The sequence below is a fragment of the Corythoichthys intestinalis genome, chromosome 19, assembly GCF_030265065.1.
Source record: "Corythoichthys intestinalis isolate RoL2023-P3 chromosome 19, ASM3026506v1, whole genome shotgun sequence".
Taxonomy (NCBI): domain Eukaryota; kingdom Metazoa; phylum Chordata; class Actinopteri; order Syngnathiformes; family Syngnathidae; genus Corythoichthys; species Corythoichthys intestinalis.
In genome coordinates this window covers 29193703-29211266 of record NC_080413.1, presented here as the reverse complement: position 1 = coordinate 29211266, position 17564 = coordinate 29193703, and the positions used below count along the sequence as shown (strand labels likewise).

Sequence of the window (17564 nt, the reverse complement as noted above, 5' to 3'; positions counted from 1 at the left end):
CCTTAGAGCTTAGGTACAGAGTAAACTTTTGAATGGAACTTTGTGGCTAAACAAAGACGGTACAAGTGTTCGCATGGTTTTTTCCTCGTATTATAATAATTTGTATAAGCATGTCGTTGTTCAGTGTGTTCTCTTACAAATGCGTGGGTCAGATAGGAACACAGTAACTTAATGTTTCAGCAGAATCTTAAATTTAAAAAAAAAAGCAGACAGCACATTACATGTGAAAGCTGTCGATATTTCCCTTTAGTCTGAGCGCGGCCATTTCTGAAAGCCACAACTTGGGTGAATTGCAGGCCACATTACCTGGTAATGATGCTGTACATTATTTCTGAAAGCGGCTTTAGTAAGTCCTTTTGGGCCTCTTCTGCAGAATGGTGGTTTCTCATTAATATGCAGCTGACTTGATCTAATTTGAATATTTAGTATTTAAATTTCAACTCTTTGCTCTGATTGGCCGTCGGTGGAGTGAGTGTGTTCTGGGAAGCTCATGGGCGTTGGCAATTTGTGTGGTGACTTTGACACATTGCGGAGATGTGAGCTACAAACATTCTGCAATGACGCTAAGGTTATTTATTATGCAATTATAGAAAATACAATATTCTCTTACTTCCCACTCCAGCTTCAACGGGGATCCGCAGAGTCAGTCGGGAGGCAAAATTTTGCCAGGACAACCTCCTTCCAAAATGCTTAGATATTCCTTATTTCTGCTTAAAGGAAATATTCAAGGGAACCTCAGACTTAAAAACTTGTATGCTCGAATAAGCGACAATTATTCTCTTTTACTAAAATATGTTATTAGATACACATAAAATATATCCATTGATTTAAAAATAAAATATATCCATTGATTTAAAAATCTAAAACATTTAGTACATGTTTTGAGCTACGGAGGTTGCCATTTTTGTATGAAAGCAATGGATGCTCGGGGTAATGACGTAGTTTGTCACTCGCTTGATGAACACTGCAATTCCTTCTATGCGGCGAGACATCCAACACATGCCCACATCGGTTAAAAGCGGTGAGTACTTACTATTTGTGTTTTTATTGAGTCTTTTATTACCTTTTCATTGCCTTAAAATACTTTTTGCATGTGTTTCCCTCTCAGACTTGTAAGCATTGTGTTTTCTTGTGGTAGCTTTAAAGCAGATTGTTGATCTGTTGACCACATTAGTCACGTAGCGTATTTAAACCACCCTTATTTGACATTGCTCAGTTTAAGTGTTTTCTTTAGGCATCTTTAGTATGTTCTGTGTGTATGCATCTAAACAAAACAAGCTGAAAGCGCACGGTAGTACTTTGGGTGTCAAATTTGACTCTTGTGGGACGTTTAGCCGGTGTAGCACATTTTGGCAGAACACCATTTTTTCCCCCTCTACTCTCGTCTCACCTCATCCCGTCTTTCCTGTTCATTTTGCTTTTGCTGCTCGTTTTGTGAAATATGGACAGTGCTGTCATGCTCATTAATGTTCCTCTCAGGTTTAAATTGAAGGGGTGGAACAGATGACATGTTTACGTCGTTAGAATCATACCCTAGAAGCTGCCCTGCGACGTCAACAAGAATGGCGACCTACTAGTTAAACTAATTATACAAATTGTATAAAAACGAAAACATCAAGAGGGGTTCTCATATGAAATTATTTTAACTCATAACGACGTTTATCTTTTAAGAAATACAAATCTTTCTATCCGTGGATCCCTTTCACTCACTTGACGCCAACACACTCTCACAGTGTGTCAAGGCTGGAGGTCATTGTCGTCTCGCAGGCTTCTGGAGGCGACGCACAGGAGCAAGCTAAGAAAAGTCCCTCTCGGTTGGCTAGACTGCGAATAGGAGCGGGGGTAGTGGTGGTGGTAGGATGAGGTTGACAGGAAATTGTTAGCAAATGCACATGTGTAGATTAAAATAATGCTTTAATTATTTACTGTATCCTTAATGCAGCACATTTTACCTCCGGGAAAGTGGCGATTTCTAGATGGCTTTTCTAGAGATTGCAATTTGGAATAATGGGACCAATTTCTAACCAATCAGAGCACGGTCCCATTTAATTCATGAAACATTATTAACAATATAAAGGCCCAAAAATCAAATTGATTAAAAAAAATGACCTGTGTTAACTTTAGTGCAATGGTAACTACTGTACAGAACAGTCATGCCTTATTTCAATAACTTCGATTGTCGTAAACAAAACAATTATAAACCAAATAGAAATACTTTATATCAAACATTAAACTGATTGTGGGAAGCTTTGGCGCCTCATGAATAGCATTGTCTTTTCTTTATTGAATTTGTGTAGCTGGTTCAGACATGGAAAGAGAGGTAGCAGAATTACGAGCTCAACTGCACAAGGTATCTGCCAACAATGAGGTTGAGGAGCTGAAGAAGACTTTGGAACGCAAGGAGAGAGAGCGGCTTCAGCTTAATATCCAGTTGGAGGTGTGTGCGTAACATGCGCTGTTTAAAAAATAAATAGCAAAAGATCTAGAGTTTTACTTAGCCGATTAAACCTATTTCCCCCCTAGATATTCAAACATCCAATCCAAGTGTCATTGATACCCCCTTGAAGTAATCAAATTTTTTTTTCATCACTAATGTGACAAGTGGGTTGAAATGGGTTAACATAGCTCTATGCTTTCTACAGTATTTACAGTAATAGTAATAAAAATAACGAAAGTGTTACGAGTCAACTACATTTATTCCTAGTGACTAATCAGCCTGTGACTAACCGGCAGAACTATTTGGCATAAATACGTCACAATTTTGACATAAAACTGTAAACTTCAAAGTCATTTCAGGGTCTTGTTAGGGATATAATCCAATATGAACTATCTGTGCACTATATTACCTTCTTATTTAATGGGATTTAAGTTACTCGTTTTGAGCTTTCCCTGACCTTTCTTATTCTATAAGTTGTTTCTCTACACTAGGGCTTGTCTGCAGAGTTGGCTCGGCGGGAGCAACAGCAAGTGCAAATGCGTGAAAAACTTTGTGAGATACAGGTATTTCTTAGTTTCCTCATTTACTCTGATAAACATGAGTATTGTTTGTTCGATTAGCTTTGTTCTGAATAGTTACAGTCTGCTAGCATCATGAAGTTGTTTAATGCTGACCAGAGTTTGCTGAATTGACCTTTAAATAACATTTAGTTCTAGACTGAAAAGGCAAATGTTAAGATTTTGTCCAGGTGCAAAGGATAAGGATACTGAGCAAAAACATTTTTCAAGTAATGAATCTCACTTTTCCTTTCAGAGCCGAGGGCAGACAGAAAAGACTGAGACTGAGGTATTACTCCAGGAGAGTACAAGGAGCAGAGAAGAATTGAGGGCTAAGGCTCAAAAGGCTGTGCGTCAGTGGAGGGCAAAGTGCAGTCGACTGCAGAAGGAGCTAGAGGATGCCCGGTCCTATGTTCAGCTGCAAACTGAAAGGGCAGCACAGGTCAGTCAATGCAGGCATTTGTATACATCAGGGGTCCTCAAATACAAATCTTGAAGGTCCGCAATTATTTTCTTCAAACAAGTATTGGTCCATTTATTAATGTCGGTCAAGTACGAGGCAGGTCGAATGTGGTAAAGGTGGTTTTCTTTTGACCAAACAAAAGACACTGTACATTCTGATTAAATAATAAATAAAATACATCAATAATAATAATAAATAAAATAATAAAATAAAAAAAAAATAAAACAACATTTTTTTAACTTAAAATAAAAATACAAAAAAAACAAAACATGCAACTACAATGTTTACACATGTACACTACATAATTGACAACATTTGTCATTCAGGTGCAAACATAATGGAGTTTCAAATTTTCACTTTTTATCAGAGCAACTGTCTTTAAGCATATTAAGCACATATGTTTGGTACTTGCAGTTGGTCAAATGGACGCATATTTGTCATTACATTCCTCATTGAAACAGCGATTTTCGTTGTCCACTTTTCTTCTCTTGGTCAACTTTGAGCATGCCATTTTGTTAGATTCGGTCTTCTACTGGTGGCATGTGTGGTGTTAGTGATCGTTCCTTAACGTTGTGATCTTGAACGTTGCCCGCATGCAGCGAGAGTGCCGGAACAGGTGTTGTGCCGGAAAATAGCCGCCCTGCGTGAGATGTCCCCACTAATGGGAGCGCTTATATATACCGTTTTATTGAGGTGAAAACATCAAATGTTTTCATGGACGCATTAATTACACAAAATACTAGTACTGTATTTTAGCAACAAATCGTGGACTGGGCCACATAACCATCTTTGAACAGAAATGTATTTTTCAGGCATGAAAATGGGTCAGGGGTTAAAAAGGTGAGAAGGGTGTGGAGGAAATATGTTCCAGTACACTGTATTGTACACCCCAACAAAATATTGAGCTCTGTCGACCCACACTGTGTTTCAGCGGGGCCATGCAGAGACCGGTGGAGGGGTGGGTGCTCGTAGATCAAAAGGGGCACATGAACAGGTATTTAATACACCTTAAAACAACATAACTTAAATTTTAACCAGCTTTAGATAATAATTGGCTGCGACTGTGACATACTTTAATTGGGAGGGGGCAACAGTGAATAGAAATCAAAACTGTCATCAACACTTTCTGGCTGTGACTCAGTCAGTCTGCCTCTTTTCTTCCTTCAACGTCTGCATCAAAACTTCCTTCCTCAACTTGTTCATCTGAGAACAAACCACATCAGATGGTCACTGAGCCACCAACAGCACAGTTTTCTTAAAACTATTATTTCATTATTATCCATACTTAACAACACTAGCACCTAATGATTAATAAAGCAATGACATAAAAATCTTATAGAAAAATAACATTGTAATTGTGTTTATAATTGGATTTAATACCCGACTATCCTTGCAAACTTGTTCTTACCAGGTCTGCTATTCACCCAGCTGATGAGGTATCCACTGCCTTTAGCAGCCTCATCTAACTCCTTTTTTTATCCCTCAATCTCCCTTCCCTACGACGCATGTCTATGTAATGAAATATAAATATTTAAAAAAACAAACAGACTCCCCGGTGGCTTTTAGTTTTAAAGCTTAATTTCTTTCTCACTCAATAACGATGGAGTTGGATTTGTGTTTTTATTATTCAATCAAAAAACAAAGTTACTTCTATCAAAAACAAAGTTGCTTCAATCAAAATACAGTATGTACTTTTAATCCCAAAAAGTAGCTTCAATAAAAAAAAAAGTTTTTGATTGCAATAATAAATTTGAGACAAAAAAAGCATTTGAAAACTATTTTTCTTGATTGAAACAAATTTTTCCATTTAAGTAATGTTTTGCGTTTGGGCCACATTTTGGGTAGGACATTTGTGTCTTTATTATTCAATCAAATAAGTTGCTTCAAACAAAACAATATATATAAAAAGAAAAACTTTGCACATGTGCCAATCACCTTTTACCAAAGCCTGAGAGGGTTTGAGTAGACTCACTATGAAGCTTTTAATAAAGCCAAGCATTTTCTAACTATTTTATTCTTGTTTAAAAATAATTTGGTGGGGCAGTAACATGTTTAAAACTTATCATAATTCTTACATTTTGAAGTGCTTGAAAACCATTTATAAATGATACTTTGGTGAAAAAAGTGAAAAAACATGTCTTATATATATGTATCTTTTTTCCAATGTAAAATCTGAATAAATGCATTGAACACGCACAAAAAAATGGGGGGGGGGGGGGGGGGGGTTGGGGCGCTACTTCGCGCTTTTCACTTATTGCGGCGGGTTCTGGTCCCCATTAACCGCGAAAAACGAGGGATCCCTGTATTTCTGAAAAGCTTTAAGAAGTAGGACTCATTCCCACCACTCGTCGGGCCGCTGTTGTGCCGACACCGGCCGTCAGCTCAAATCCAAGCCGAAAATAACGCGTCTCCGGCGGACGATGGGAGCGATGTGAGGCGCCCCCTCCATCCGAGAGAATGCCGCTTAATTTGACTCAACAGTGTGTTTCTTCGTTTATATTACCGCTAAATACTCAAGCTTGACGCCAATTTAACGGGAGCTATTTTTTTTCATGGGAGATTTGGCTAGCTCTGGCAGTGTTCAACGCAAGCTGCAACGAATGGCAGTAACTTTTTTATATCGCAAAACGTGAAAACGATTGAAACCATTACTCACCAAATTCAATCTGCTGGCAAATACAGGCAAGTGTGTATGCTGCGCTCTGGTCTGCCCCGATGTGGATAAGGCCTGCTTTTTGTTTTCGCTGCTTTGCAGTGCAACCGAAGGCTCTCCGAGCACTCCATGTACACGCGTAAGGAGTGCGCGCGTTTGGAATAATGGAACGCAGCTTGGGCCGATGATTGGTTCTCGTCAGCGAAGCATCTAGAAGGATTTGCTGACTGTGTTCTTAAGTGCTCAGTTTACGTACTAAGTTAATCACATGATGATAATAATAATAATTAAATAAAACCTCCCGACCCCCCCCCCCCTCCTCCCAAAAAGAATTTCTCCTCGGATCTACGCAATTCACGTAGGTCGCCCTTGTTGACTTCAAAACGGCGAATTTCGCCGAAAGGTGAGAGATTTTCATGCCTGATTTTTCTACAGGTTTTCACGACCATATCCCAATTACAATCACACAGGTATGACATTTATTAGTTCAAGCAGAGTAAAATAATACATATTCACAATACAAGATTTATTAGTTCAAGCAGAGTAAAATAATACATATTCACGGTACAAGAAAGTCGTTTCCGTGTCCATCGATTAGTAAGAAAAGGCTGTTTGTACGAGTGACGTGTGGGCGCTCCCGTCAGGGGGGACATTTCTCGCGGGGTGGCTACTAGAGCTGGGAATCTTTGGGCACCTAACGATTCGATTACGATTACGATTCAGAGGCTCCGATTCGATTATAAAACGATTATTGATGCACCCCCCTCTTTTTTATTTTTATTTTTTTAAATGTTTTGTACATTTGTTCCAAAATTGTTCAAAAATCCTCTCAGGCTAAACCAAACTACTATTTTAGTATCAAGTTAACATATAACAGTAAACAAATCATTTTAAGATCGATTCAAGACAAGATTTTGCCAATTTAGGAGTATTTTAGCTAAAAAGTTAATTAGGTTGGCTACAACAGAGCCTTCTTGAAAAGTCTACTGCTTTAAGATGACGGTTGTTTTGCTAACGCCGGCAAGTCTGTCATTTCACATCTCTATTCAATAATACATGTTCTAACACCGCCGTCTGTCATTTTGCATCTAGTTCTACATATGTATGATATCTACTGTAGCCGTATGTTTGTAGCAACTAGCAACTGGGCGTTGTTTGTATCGGCTGTCGGCCGCAGTCAGGTATGATTGTTTTTTTTTATCTAGCGGCATGAGTTGAACATGATATTTACTCTCTGTCCGTTCCTCATTGCGTCCCAAAGATCGCGCTGACTGTGTTTTACTTCCGTTTTACCTGGTCTAATTCAAAAATCGGAATTTGGATGTTTGTGAATCGTTCTTGAATCTTCCACGGTCGAATTGTGAATATTCTAAGAATCAGAAATTTCGCACGCCTCTAGTGGCTACGGTATTTTTCGGCACAACACCGGCGTAACATGGGGAAATAAATAAATACGTCACGTTTGCTCACAGTATGATTCACATTCTTGAATGAAAAATAAAGTACACAACAAAATGTAAAAACAGATTGCAAAGTGCTTGGTGCGACTCGTGTTACACTGCTGCGGTCCGTCCACGCTCGCTAGTAGCATGCACGCTCTCTCAGCCAATCAGTGCATCCATGCATAGAGATGACAACAGAAGTGAGAACATGGAAGATATTTGACTAAAAATGAAACAGAATTTAGCGATAGAATAGTTGCGAATAGCGATAGATCGACGATTCATACAAATGATATATGTTGAAAAAGCTTTTTTTTTTTTTTTTTTACCCCCCGTTCGTGCGTGGGTCTGCAGAAAAGTGTGCTGTGGTCCGGTCGTGAACCACAGTCCGCTAATTGAGGACCACAGGTATAGATAGTACCAGTCTAAAAATGCATCATGAAATCCAGAAACATTGCATCGACACATTACATTTAAGCACATCTGACTTGACTTGAAAACTTCAGGAACCTTAATTTCGAATTGAGAGGTCGATATACAATTACGCAGCAAATAGGTACAGTACTATGCTCACTGTTAAAAAGATAAAATTTAAAAAGAGAGAGCACGCTCTAATTTTGAGCTATATTTTTAGTTTAATCAGAATTAACATCCTTCCAAGAGGTGAGAATGGAAAAAAAATCTGAAACCTATCCTAGCTGCTTCTGTATTTTTACAAGCAATGTTTTTTTTAACATCACATAAGTCAGTTAAAAACCCTTTCATTTGCCTAAAAATGCAGTAGCTGAATTATTTATGCCTTTTTTATTTGGTCCAATTTCTCCATTAAGATCATTCACTGTGGAAATTTTTTTGTGAAAAAAGCACAAGGGGCGATTCACTGTAAACTCTTCAAATACACTATGGTTAATAATAGATGATGGGAAAAATATGTGTACTGTAGCTTTATATTAAAATTGCTACTCAAGGATGGTGTTTAACTTGTGCATACATGCTTAAAAAGTAACCACCATTAAAAGGCAGAGTTTCAACTCTTACTTTCTCCTGGATTTTGATCATGACTTAGAGCAGGGGTGGGCAAACCGGTCCTCGAGGGCCGCAGTGCGTCCTGGTCTTTGTTCCAACTGATCCAGCACAGAGCTTTTAACCAATGAGGTTTCAATGGAAACAAGAAGCATCTGACTGCAATCAACTGATTGCACTTATAACACACCAGATTGGTGAAAAGGTGTCCTCTTGGTGGGTTGCACCAAAAACCCGCACCCACAGCAGCCCTTTGTGGAATAGTTTTGCCCACCCCTGACTTGAGGAACAGGGGATATTAAGTCAGTGTGTTATCATGTTTGATAGTGAGATGGCCAGCGAAGCAGTGGCCCAAGGTCTTTGGTGTTTGTTGTAATTGTAGGCCCCGAACCTGTTGTTCAACTCCTGTGGTGAGGGTTGCCATCATGCAGAAGAGGGCATTTTTGACCGTGAAAACCTAGATGAAGTTGATGGGTAAAGACAGGCAAAACATCACATGTCATTAGCAATCGCTGGGGCATAAATTTACCTCGGAAAAGTTTAGTGAAGCCTAAGGGCTGATTTATGCTTCTGTGCTGCACTGACGGCAGACCTTCGCCATTACCACAGACCCGATTCGGACCCTACGCCGTAGCCTGACGTGCACCTACTAAAAAAAATCCTGACTACGCGTCATGACGTGAACGTCACAAGACTGTGATTTGTCCACTCAGAACATTGTTTCTGGGTTAGTCCAACCAGGGGTTGAAATGTCTAAAATTACTTGTTGGAACTCCTTGACATGAAGGTTGCCACGGAGCCAGAATTTTTTTCTTTTGGGGGGGGGGGGGTCAAACCTCCTTAGACCACTGAAATGCAGATAAAACTGCTTTTAGCACAGTTATTCTTGTAACAAATACAAACAAAAAACTGTTTTTTCAATCAAAATTGTATTTTTTCAATTATTTGCAAAATAAAAGCCATAAAAAACCCATAACCCATAAAAAACAGCAGTAACCCCCCCCCCCCCCCCCCCCCCCCCACACACACACACACACACACATTTCCTAAATGCAAAACTTCAAATTTAACTACTTAAGAAGATTGGATGCACATTAAAATTGAAGCTAATATAAACGTTTACTTTTTGGAGTTTTTTTTTTTTGTAATAATTAGGGCTGTGACAAAATATTGAAATGGTGATATATCGTCATACTTTGTATCCCAAAAGGTTATCTATATGCCCCTGCCAAGAATCGAGATATCGTTTTAAAAAGGTGTCAATGTATAAAAAAAATAATAAAAAGGAACCAACAAGTTGCAACTAAAATCTACCACCATAATAGTGTCTCAGTTAACTCTAAGGCTGCATCTACGGTGCTCGACGCCCAATCCATTTAGACTGGGAACGTTCGATCATTCGAAACCAAAGCATTCACAGTCACTCTGTCCGATGTTCAGGGCATTTACAGGTCACTTGCTGTTCATTTTGGGGCATTTACAGGTCATTTCTGTTGAGTTTAAGTCACTGCCTATTTATTTGGGTGATTCCCAGGTCACTTCCTGTTCTGCAACTCAAAACAAACAGGAGGTGACCCATAAAATATTCCAAAATCAACAGGAAGTAACTGAAAATCAACAGTTAAATGAACCTTAATGGCCCAAAATTACCTCGTTGCCGGGCATTGGCTGCCACTGACGGCCATAGACGTTCAATCCCTTTGAAGTGGGAGGGATGGCAGCGAATGAACGAACACCCTCCCAGTTCAAATGGATTGGACGTCTGCTAGTGATAAACTCATTCCAATTCACAGCAGAAGCTTGTTTTTCTGTTTATTAGTTGTTTGTAGAATATCCTAGAATGATTTCCTGACCAATGTATCGATTATTGTTGTATCGCCACATCGTCAGATCATCGTTATCGTGATCTTTGTATCGCGTATTGTATCGTGAGGTACCAAGAGTTTCCCACTCCTATTAATAATAAAGATACAGTACAGGCCAAAGGTTTGGACACACCTCATTCAAAGCAACATAAATGAAAGTACCAACCCCATTGATAAAGCAAAAAAATTCCACTAATCAACCCTTAAAAGGCATACCTGTGAAGTTAAAAACCATTCAAGGTGACTCCATCTTGAAGCTCATCAAGAGAATGGAAAGAGTGTACAAAAAAGTAATCAGAACAAAGCCTCTTTGAAGATACAAGAATATTACTAATATTAAATGTTTTAGTTATTTCACCTTTTTTTGCTCAGTGCATAGTTCCACTCATGTTCATTCATAGTTCTTTTTACCTTCATTGAGAATTTACAATGACACTTGACGAGTCTAATTAAATGATGGACAGTAGATAAAATTCAACTCTTTCCCTTCTCTTAAGTAGCTGATAAATTTTCTGTTGCATTGCCCTTTTTTATCGCATCAATCCAACAAGCTTTTTCTAGTTTAGTTTAGCTTTTCTTGTTTTTTTTTTGCTGTTGCAGAAAATATTTGCATTTGAACCAATCAGCGCTATATCTGCTGAAAAGTTAGAACTACACTATCCAGCATGCTGAGCAATTACTCATTGAGTCACATGATTTTATGTTGAAGGAAGTTCAGTTTACACTGCACGAAACCAAAAGTGTTTAATAAATACAAAGCCTCGTATACTTATTAAAATAAAAAGACAACGCAAGTATGTCAGCCAATTGAACGGACAACTGAGTCTAAGGCAGTGACCTGACTCATCAGACTGTTAACTGCAGCAGCTGGGGAAGGAAGCTCTGTGCCGTCCGTGGAATGAATAAATAATAAATGTCGGTGGAAACGGATGACGCTACACAACCACTTTATTGATGCTTGTTGTTAACACTTGCGTATGTAAATCGGACATTGGTAGATTGTTTTCTTCAAGGAGATGAGATGCGTGTGTGGCAACCAGGCAGTTTTTAAAAAAAAAAAATTTACATAGGGTTTTGACAGTTGCCGTCATATTTTTCGGATCAAAGCACCATATACTAGAGATGTCCTGATCCAATATTTGGATCAGATCGAACGCCGATATGGGCAAAAAAATGCGCATCGGTATCGGATCGGCCGACACGGAAAAATTCCGATCCTGACTTCCGATCCAGATTTTTTTTTTTGAAATCCGGTCCGGGTTTTCCAGCGCACCGATTTACATAATCCATTCCAGTTTTTGCTTTGGTTTCCCTAAAATCCGGTCCGCATTTTACGGCACACGTTCAACACACTACATTACCGTCTCCCAATTTACCGAGAGACTTTATCGGTAAAAATGTCAGCTGTGTGGGATAATTTCACCTTAAAGGACGACAAAGACTAAGAGGCAGAGTGCAACATATGCCACAATAAAGTCAAGCGTGGTGGTAAAGCTGTAAAAAAGTTTTAATAAAACCAACCTAATCAAGCATTTAGCGAAATACCACCACAAAGGAGTATGTTAAGAAAACCGAAAACAAAAAAAAAAGGTCCTACGCAACTAACACTGGCAGAAACTTTTGCTATGCGTGACAAACTCTGGCACTCGACAGTCCCAAAGCCCAGGGAATAATAAGAGTCATTGCCGAAAAATTCATTTGGGATGACGAGCCATTATCTCTCGTGAGTAAAGACGCACCATCCAACACTTAGAACCACGGTACAACATGCCCTGCCGTCATTACATCTTTGAGCGATTCGGCTGTGGAAGATTCGAGAACGATTCACGACATCCAAATTCCGATTATTGAAATATGTCAAGTAAAGCGGAACTAATACACAGCGCGGTCTTCGGGACGCAATGAGGAACGGACCGCATTCCGTCCCGAGAGTAAATATCAAGCATGTCATAGACCCGGGTAATGCCAATGCTCAACTCACGGCTTTAGCTCAACTCATGCTGCTGGATAAAAAACACAAGAATACCGGACTGCTGCTGACAGCCGCTACAAACTACGTCAACATCATTTTACTGTAGATAATAGATATCATATGTATATAGAACTAGATGCAAAATGACAGACGCGACGGAGTTAGCAACATTGAAGTATTGAAAACTAGATGCGTTAGTAAACAGACGCCATCTACTACCATCTACTCGGGAGACTTCCCTAGTAGGCTGTTGTGAACCTTCCAAGCGAACCTAATGAACTTTTTATCTAAAATACTCCTAAATCGGCAAAATCTTGACTTGAATCTATATTCAAAACAGTTTTGAAACTTTCACATGTCGAAAGTAGACAGGAGGGAAATTCTGGAATAACGGGAGCAATTTTAACAACTTTAACAGTTGATTCACAAAATTAAATGAATGTAGTTTAAAGCTGCTGGTACAGAATGGGGACTTGAGTATTTTATGTACTGTTTTAAAATGTTAACTTGATACTGAAATAGTTGTTTATTTAAATCTGAGAGGCTTTTTATACAATTAATGTAACTAATGCAAGAAACATTAAAAGCATTAACAGCTTGGGGGGTTTGTGGGATTTTCCACTGAGGTTGTTTGTGTGTTTTGCTTTTTTAGGACAGTTTACAATATTATTTGCACGTTTTACTGACTGACTATGCCATTTCTGTTTGTTATTTATAATGTTTTGTGTTTGTCACTGAATAAACAGGTCAGTTTCTTGTTACCAACCGTTGTGTGTTATTCAAACTCACCTAATTCAGCTGGCTAGTTGTTATCTAGAGTACTAAAACTTTTTTCAACATGAGTCTGACAACTAAGTAAGGAGGCTAAATAACTTTAAACTTTAATACATGCTCAGATAGGCCGGTATCAGTATCAACCAGTATCGGTATCGGATCGGAAGTGCAAAACAATGTCGGTATCAGATCGGAAGTGCAAAAACCTGGATCGGGACATCCCTACCATATACCAGAACTGCTTTCTGGCCCAGTTTCACTACTGAGCACAACACCAACGCCATTTTCAAACGTTCAAACACCTCCAGAAAGAGGTGTGGGAGATGCTCTGGAAATGTGGGGTACTGTAAACCCTTAGCTATTTGGTGTTTTTACACCCGGTGTTATAGTTTACTCTGTATTTTGTCAGATTTGTCCTTTATGGGATTTGTAAGGGCAAAGAAGGTATAGTTTGCTGACCTGAGTGGTGGATCTCTGTTTTATGCAGATGATTTAATTTTATTTGCTTCTCCAGGCCTTGATCTTCACTTTTGCTAGGATGTGAATATTTTGATGTGATGTGAATTAATTATGAATTAATCTCACCCCTCTTAGTTAATAAGGATGTATCATTAGGTTTTTTAATTAAATGATTAGTTTCCAAGCTACAGCAAAGTCCAGTCAAAGCCAGTGTATTCGACACAATCTGCCTTCCACAGACCTGACTGCTATGCCTTATCGCGGTGCCGAGTGCGAGTGCTTTTCTATCATTAAGCGAACTGCAGCTGCATATGTTTCCTGCCACTGTGTCCCCGTCATTCTTCCTCCTGCCCTTGTCAAATGTTCTCAGAGCAGTGCTTTGTTCTCCACAGTAATTCCCTCCCCATCATCTTCTGTAATTCTTTTTTCCCTTTTCTATCACATGCCTCACCCCCACGCTTTCTGTTCCTCTCTCCAGGTAGCCAAAGAGAAGGAGGGTTCCCACTCCCAGCTGAAGGCGCTGAGCCAGCAGGCTGAGGCTGCCCGTAGAGAGCTGGCTGAAAACCTACAACGTTTGGCCCTGCGTGAAGAGGAGCTACACCGCAAGGACGTCTCGCTTTCTGAGAGCTGCCAGCGCCAACTGGCTCTAGAACAGGAAATCCGGGAGGTGAGGCTTAGGGTAATTGAAAAATCTGTACCAAAGTCTAAGGAGTGTTTTGTAATCATAGGTGAAGGAGTCCTCTGGTGCCCTTCAGATGGAAGTTCAGCGTCACATGGACAAACTGGCAAGACTGACTGAAGACAATCAGAGGCTTGTTGAACAAGCTGATACACAAGCTCTTCTCAGTCAGAAAGACCAGAAAAAGCAGGCGGAACTACAGGTGTCACTGAATCAAATGACATCAGCTCATGCCCAGCTAGCACACCGCTTGACAGTGGCGGAAGCTTCCAAGAAAGAGCTTCAGAAGGTCACGGTGGAATTACAGGCCAAGCTGGCTGTGCTTCAGCAAGAACCAGATACATTGAGGCAACAGCTTCAGCTGGAGAGGGAGGTTCATCAGAAGGAGTTGGACAACCTGAAGGCCACAATTGAAGAAGGCAGAATGAAAAACAAGGAACTATACGAGATGCTAGGACTCTGCCGTCAGCAGCGTGATGAAATCCAGTCTCATTTAAATGATGTTAAAGTAAGTTTCAAACGGGGGAAAAATCATATCTATTGTGAAGCACATGGGCAAACTGTTGATATATTTTCCCTACGCCAATGGATGGAGCATTGAGTGTCATCTACGACAAATATTTATCATTAGCTGACAAATCAGAAAGAAGGGTAGTGTGGCTGGTTCAGCCTGGGGTTATTTCATTGCTATATTAACAGTCACCTGACCTTTGCAGTCTCGTTAAAGCGATGCAATGTAGATGAAGAATTTCTCTTTGCTTCAGCACTGAACCTCGAACCACCTTTCAGGATATGCTCTGATGATTGTTTTGTTGTTCATATGGTGTATGGTCTTTCCTGTTACGTGTTCATATTAGGGATGTGCCGAAAGCAAAATTCTTGACCGAAACTGAAAACTAAAAAAAAAAAAAAAGTTGTTTCATTATTTTCCAATTAATGTCCTTAGCCTTGCCAAAATATGGTCCCTTCTCACAAGCACTCAAATGTCTTCCAAAATGTTCTATGACCCCCGAGGCTTGAGAAATTTTGTCTGAAAGGTGCATATTCTGAAACCCCTTGGGAGGGTGCGTTCCGGGCGGCAGTGAGCATTTGATGGCAAACTCTGAACGCGTCCTATAGCAGAGGTGCCAGCATCATCGTAGCGTTCTGTTCGGTGGACGTCTGTTCGACGAAGCTGAGCGAAGTCTGTTCCGGCCGGATTAAATGGTGACTGGCAGAGTGGGTGTGGAAGTTGTGGGAAAAAAATTTAACAAAATGAGGAATGGTCATGGCATAATATTATTGTACTAAATAGGGGTTCACGATATCCATTTTTTGAAACTGATACAGATATCGATAACTTCCTGCTCCTCAAAGCCGATACCGATATTGATAACCGATAATAAATATATAATTTTTAAATGTTAATTCAGTTTTTTAACCCCTGGAGGTTAGAAAAACTTGTGGTGGATTCAGCATAGATTTGCCTTTGACCTAACCAGACTTTTCATGATGACATGAACATTATTATAATGAACTAAAGACAAGAACAGTTGCGACTTCAAATAAAGTGCCAGTATTTTTTTTTTTTTTCAAGTAATTTGAGTCAATCACAATCAATTAGTCGATGTCATTGAAGAGGTGTTCCCTGAACAATGAGCACTGAACTAAAACATGAAACCCAACAGGTATTGTGGTTTGTCATCAGATAAAAACATTTGGTGCTAGAGGAGAGGAGACTTGTGGTCTTGGTCCATTAAACAACTTAATCTGGCAATTATGGGACAGCAAGCCTATCAATAATCAAAAGGCCTCTCAATAACTTGTAAAAATAACACTTCAAAATGCAAACATTTGCTAATTGCCATAGTAAGGTTCATCACTCAATGATAGAAAAATGAGGCCTCTAGAACAGTAACAAGTTTTTGCATTAACCAAGGCTAGGGTTCAAGTAAAGAAATACTTACAGGTAAATGTTGATAAATTTAACTGAAACAAAAAGCGCATTAAGACTCTTCACAGTATCCAAAAGTAAATACAGTGGTACCTCTACATACGAAGTTAATCCGTTCCAGGACCTTGTTTGTAAGTCGAAATGGTCGTATGTCGAGCAGGATTTTCCCATAGGAATACATTATAATTCCATTAATTCGTTCCACAGCCCAAAAACCTTCACTAAATCCTTAAAAAATACTGCTGGTACTATTACAAATGGCAATTACACATAGCAAAACAAATAAGTTATAAATCAAAATCGGAATAATAATAATAATAATAATAATAATTCTTGTATTAATGTAACGAATCGGGTTCTAATGTGGCGGACGTTTTTTGCTGACCCTGAACGCACCGCGGTGCTGACGTGCCAGAGGCAGACCGGAGAGCTTGAGTTTCACTTTCACTTTGAATGTTTTCTTAACACCGTCAATTGCGGCAGACAGAAGGTGTTTTTGTTTTGAATAAGTTGTGAAATAAATGATAAAAACGTGGCGAAGTTGGCGATTTCTCTGGAGATGTTACCACAATAAGAATTGTCAGTTTAACTTATAAAGACTGGCGAACGATGGTCGGAGGAGGACCGTGGAGATGTATTGTTGAGCCATTTCACGGATGCCCACCCTACGCTCATATTTTTCTGTCATTTGCATCTTCATTTAGAAGGTAAGCGTCAACTTTTTCCTTGTTTCACCACCTGTACCAACCTTTTCTGAAACCAGTGTTGATTTGTCACACAAGAAAATCCGCCGTGCATTCGTCTGCGGTGCTGCCATTGTCGTCGTATTTCGAGCATGTCGTCGGATGTAGAAACAAATGGCGAGTCAAATTTTACGTCGGATGTCGAAAAGTTCGTGTGTCGAAGCGATCGTATGTAGAGGTACCACTGTAACTATGACACTGAAACAAGTTATAAATTTAGTGAAAGCGCATTCCTCATTATCAAATATGGTAGAACAAAAAGCATCAATGGCTTGCCTCATAATAATCCATATAAAAACCGCAGTGAGTGAACCCATTTTCAATGAAGCATGAGATTTCTTCTTTGTACAGTACGAAATCCTTATCCAGCCACTGCGCCGTAAGACCAAGCAAGCTGACAGGAGTGACTAACATTACACGTCCATATGTCCGTGGTGATACTTATGTGCCGTGCATCGTTGCCGAGTTGGACGAGTGGGGCAATCTCATTATTATTTGCCAGTAAACATTCATCTGTACAGTGGCGGCGGCTTGAAATGATGAACCTGGGATGGGCAGCTTCAT

At 39.6% G+C, this 17564-nt stretch overlaps 1 protein-coding gene across 3 annotated transcripts in view; it reads left to right on the top strand.

Annotated features, from left to right (window-relative positions):
- Positions 1 to 17564, top strand: part of LOC130907744 (centrosomal protein of 128 kDa-like) — an 81160-nt gene that overhangs the window by 12670 nt on the left and 50926 nt on the right. For all 3 annotated transcript variants that reach the window (XM_057823158.1, XM_057823157.1, XM_057823156.1), the window contains exons 10-14: positions 2298 to 2437; positions 2929 to 3000; positions 3251 to 3436; positions 14124 to 14312; positions 14374 to 14832. In XM_057823158.1, coding sequence (XP_057679141.1) covers positions 2298 to 2437; positions 2929 to 3000; positions 3251 to 3436; positions 14124 to 14312; positions 14374 to 14832 — 1046 coding nt within the window. The remainder of the gene's footprint in view (positions 1 to 2297; positions 2438 to 2928; positions 3001 to 3250; positions 3437 to 14123; positions 14313 to 14373; positions 14833 to 17564) is intronic.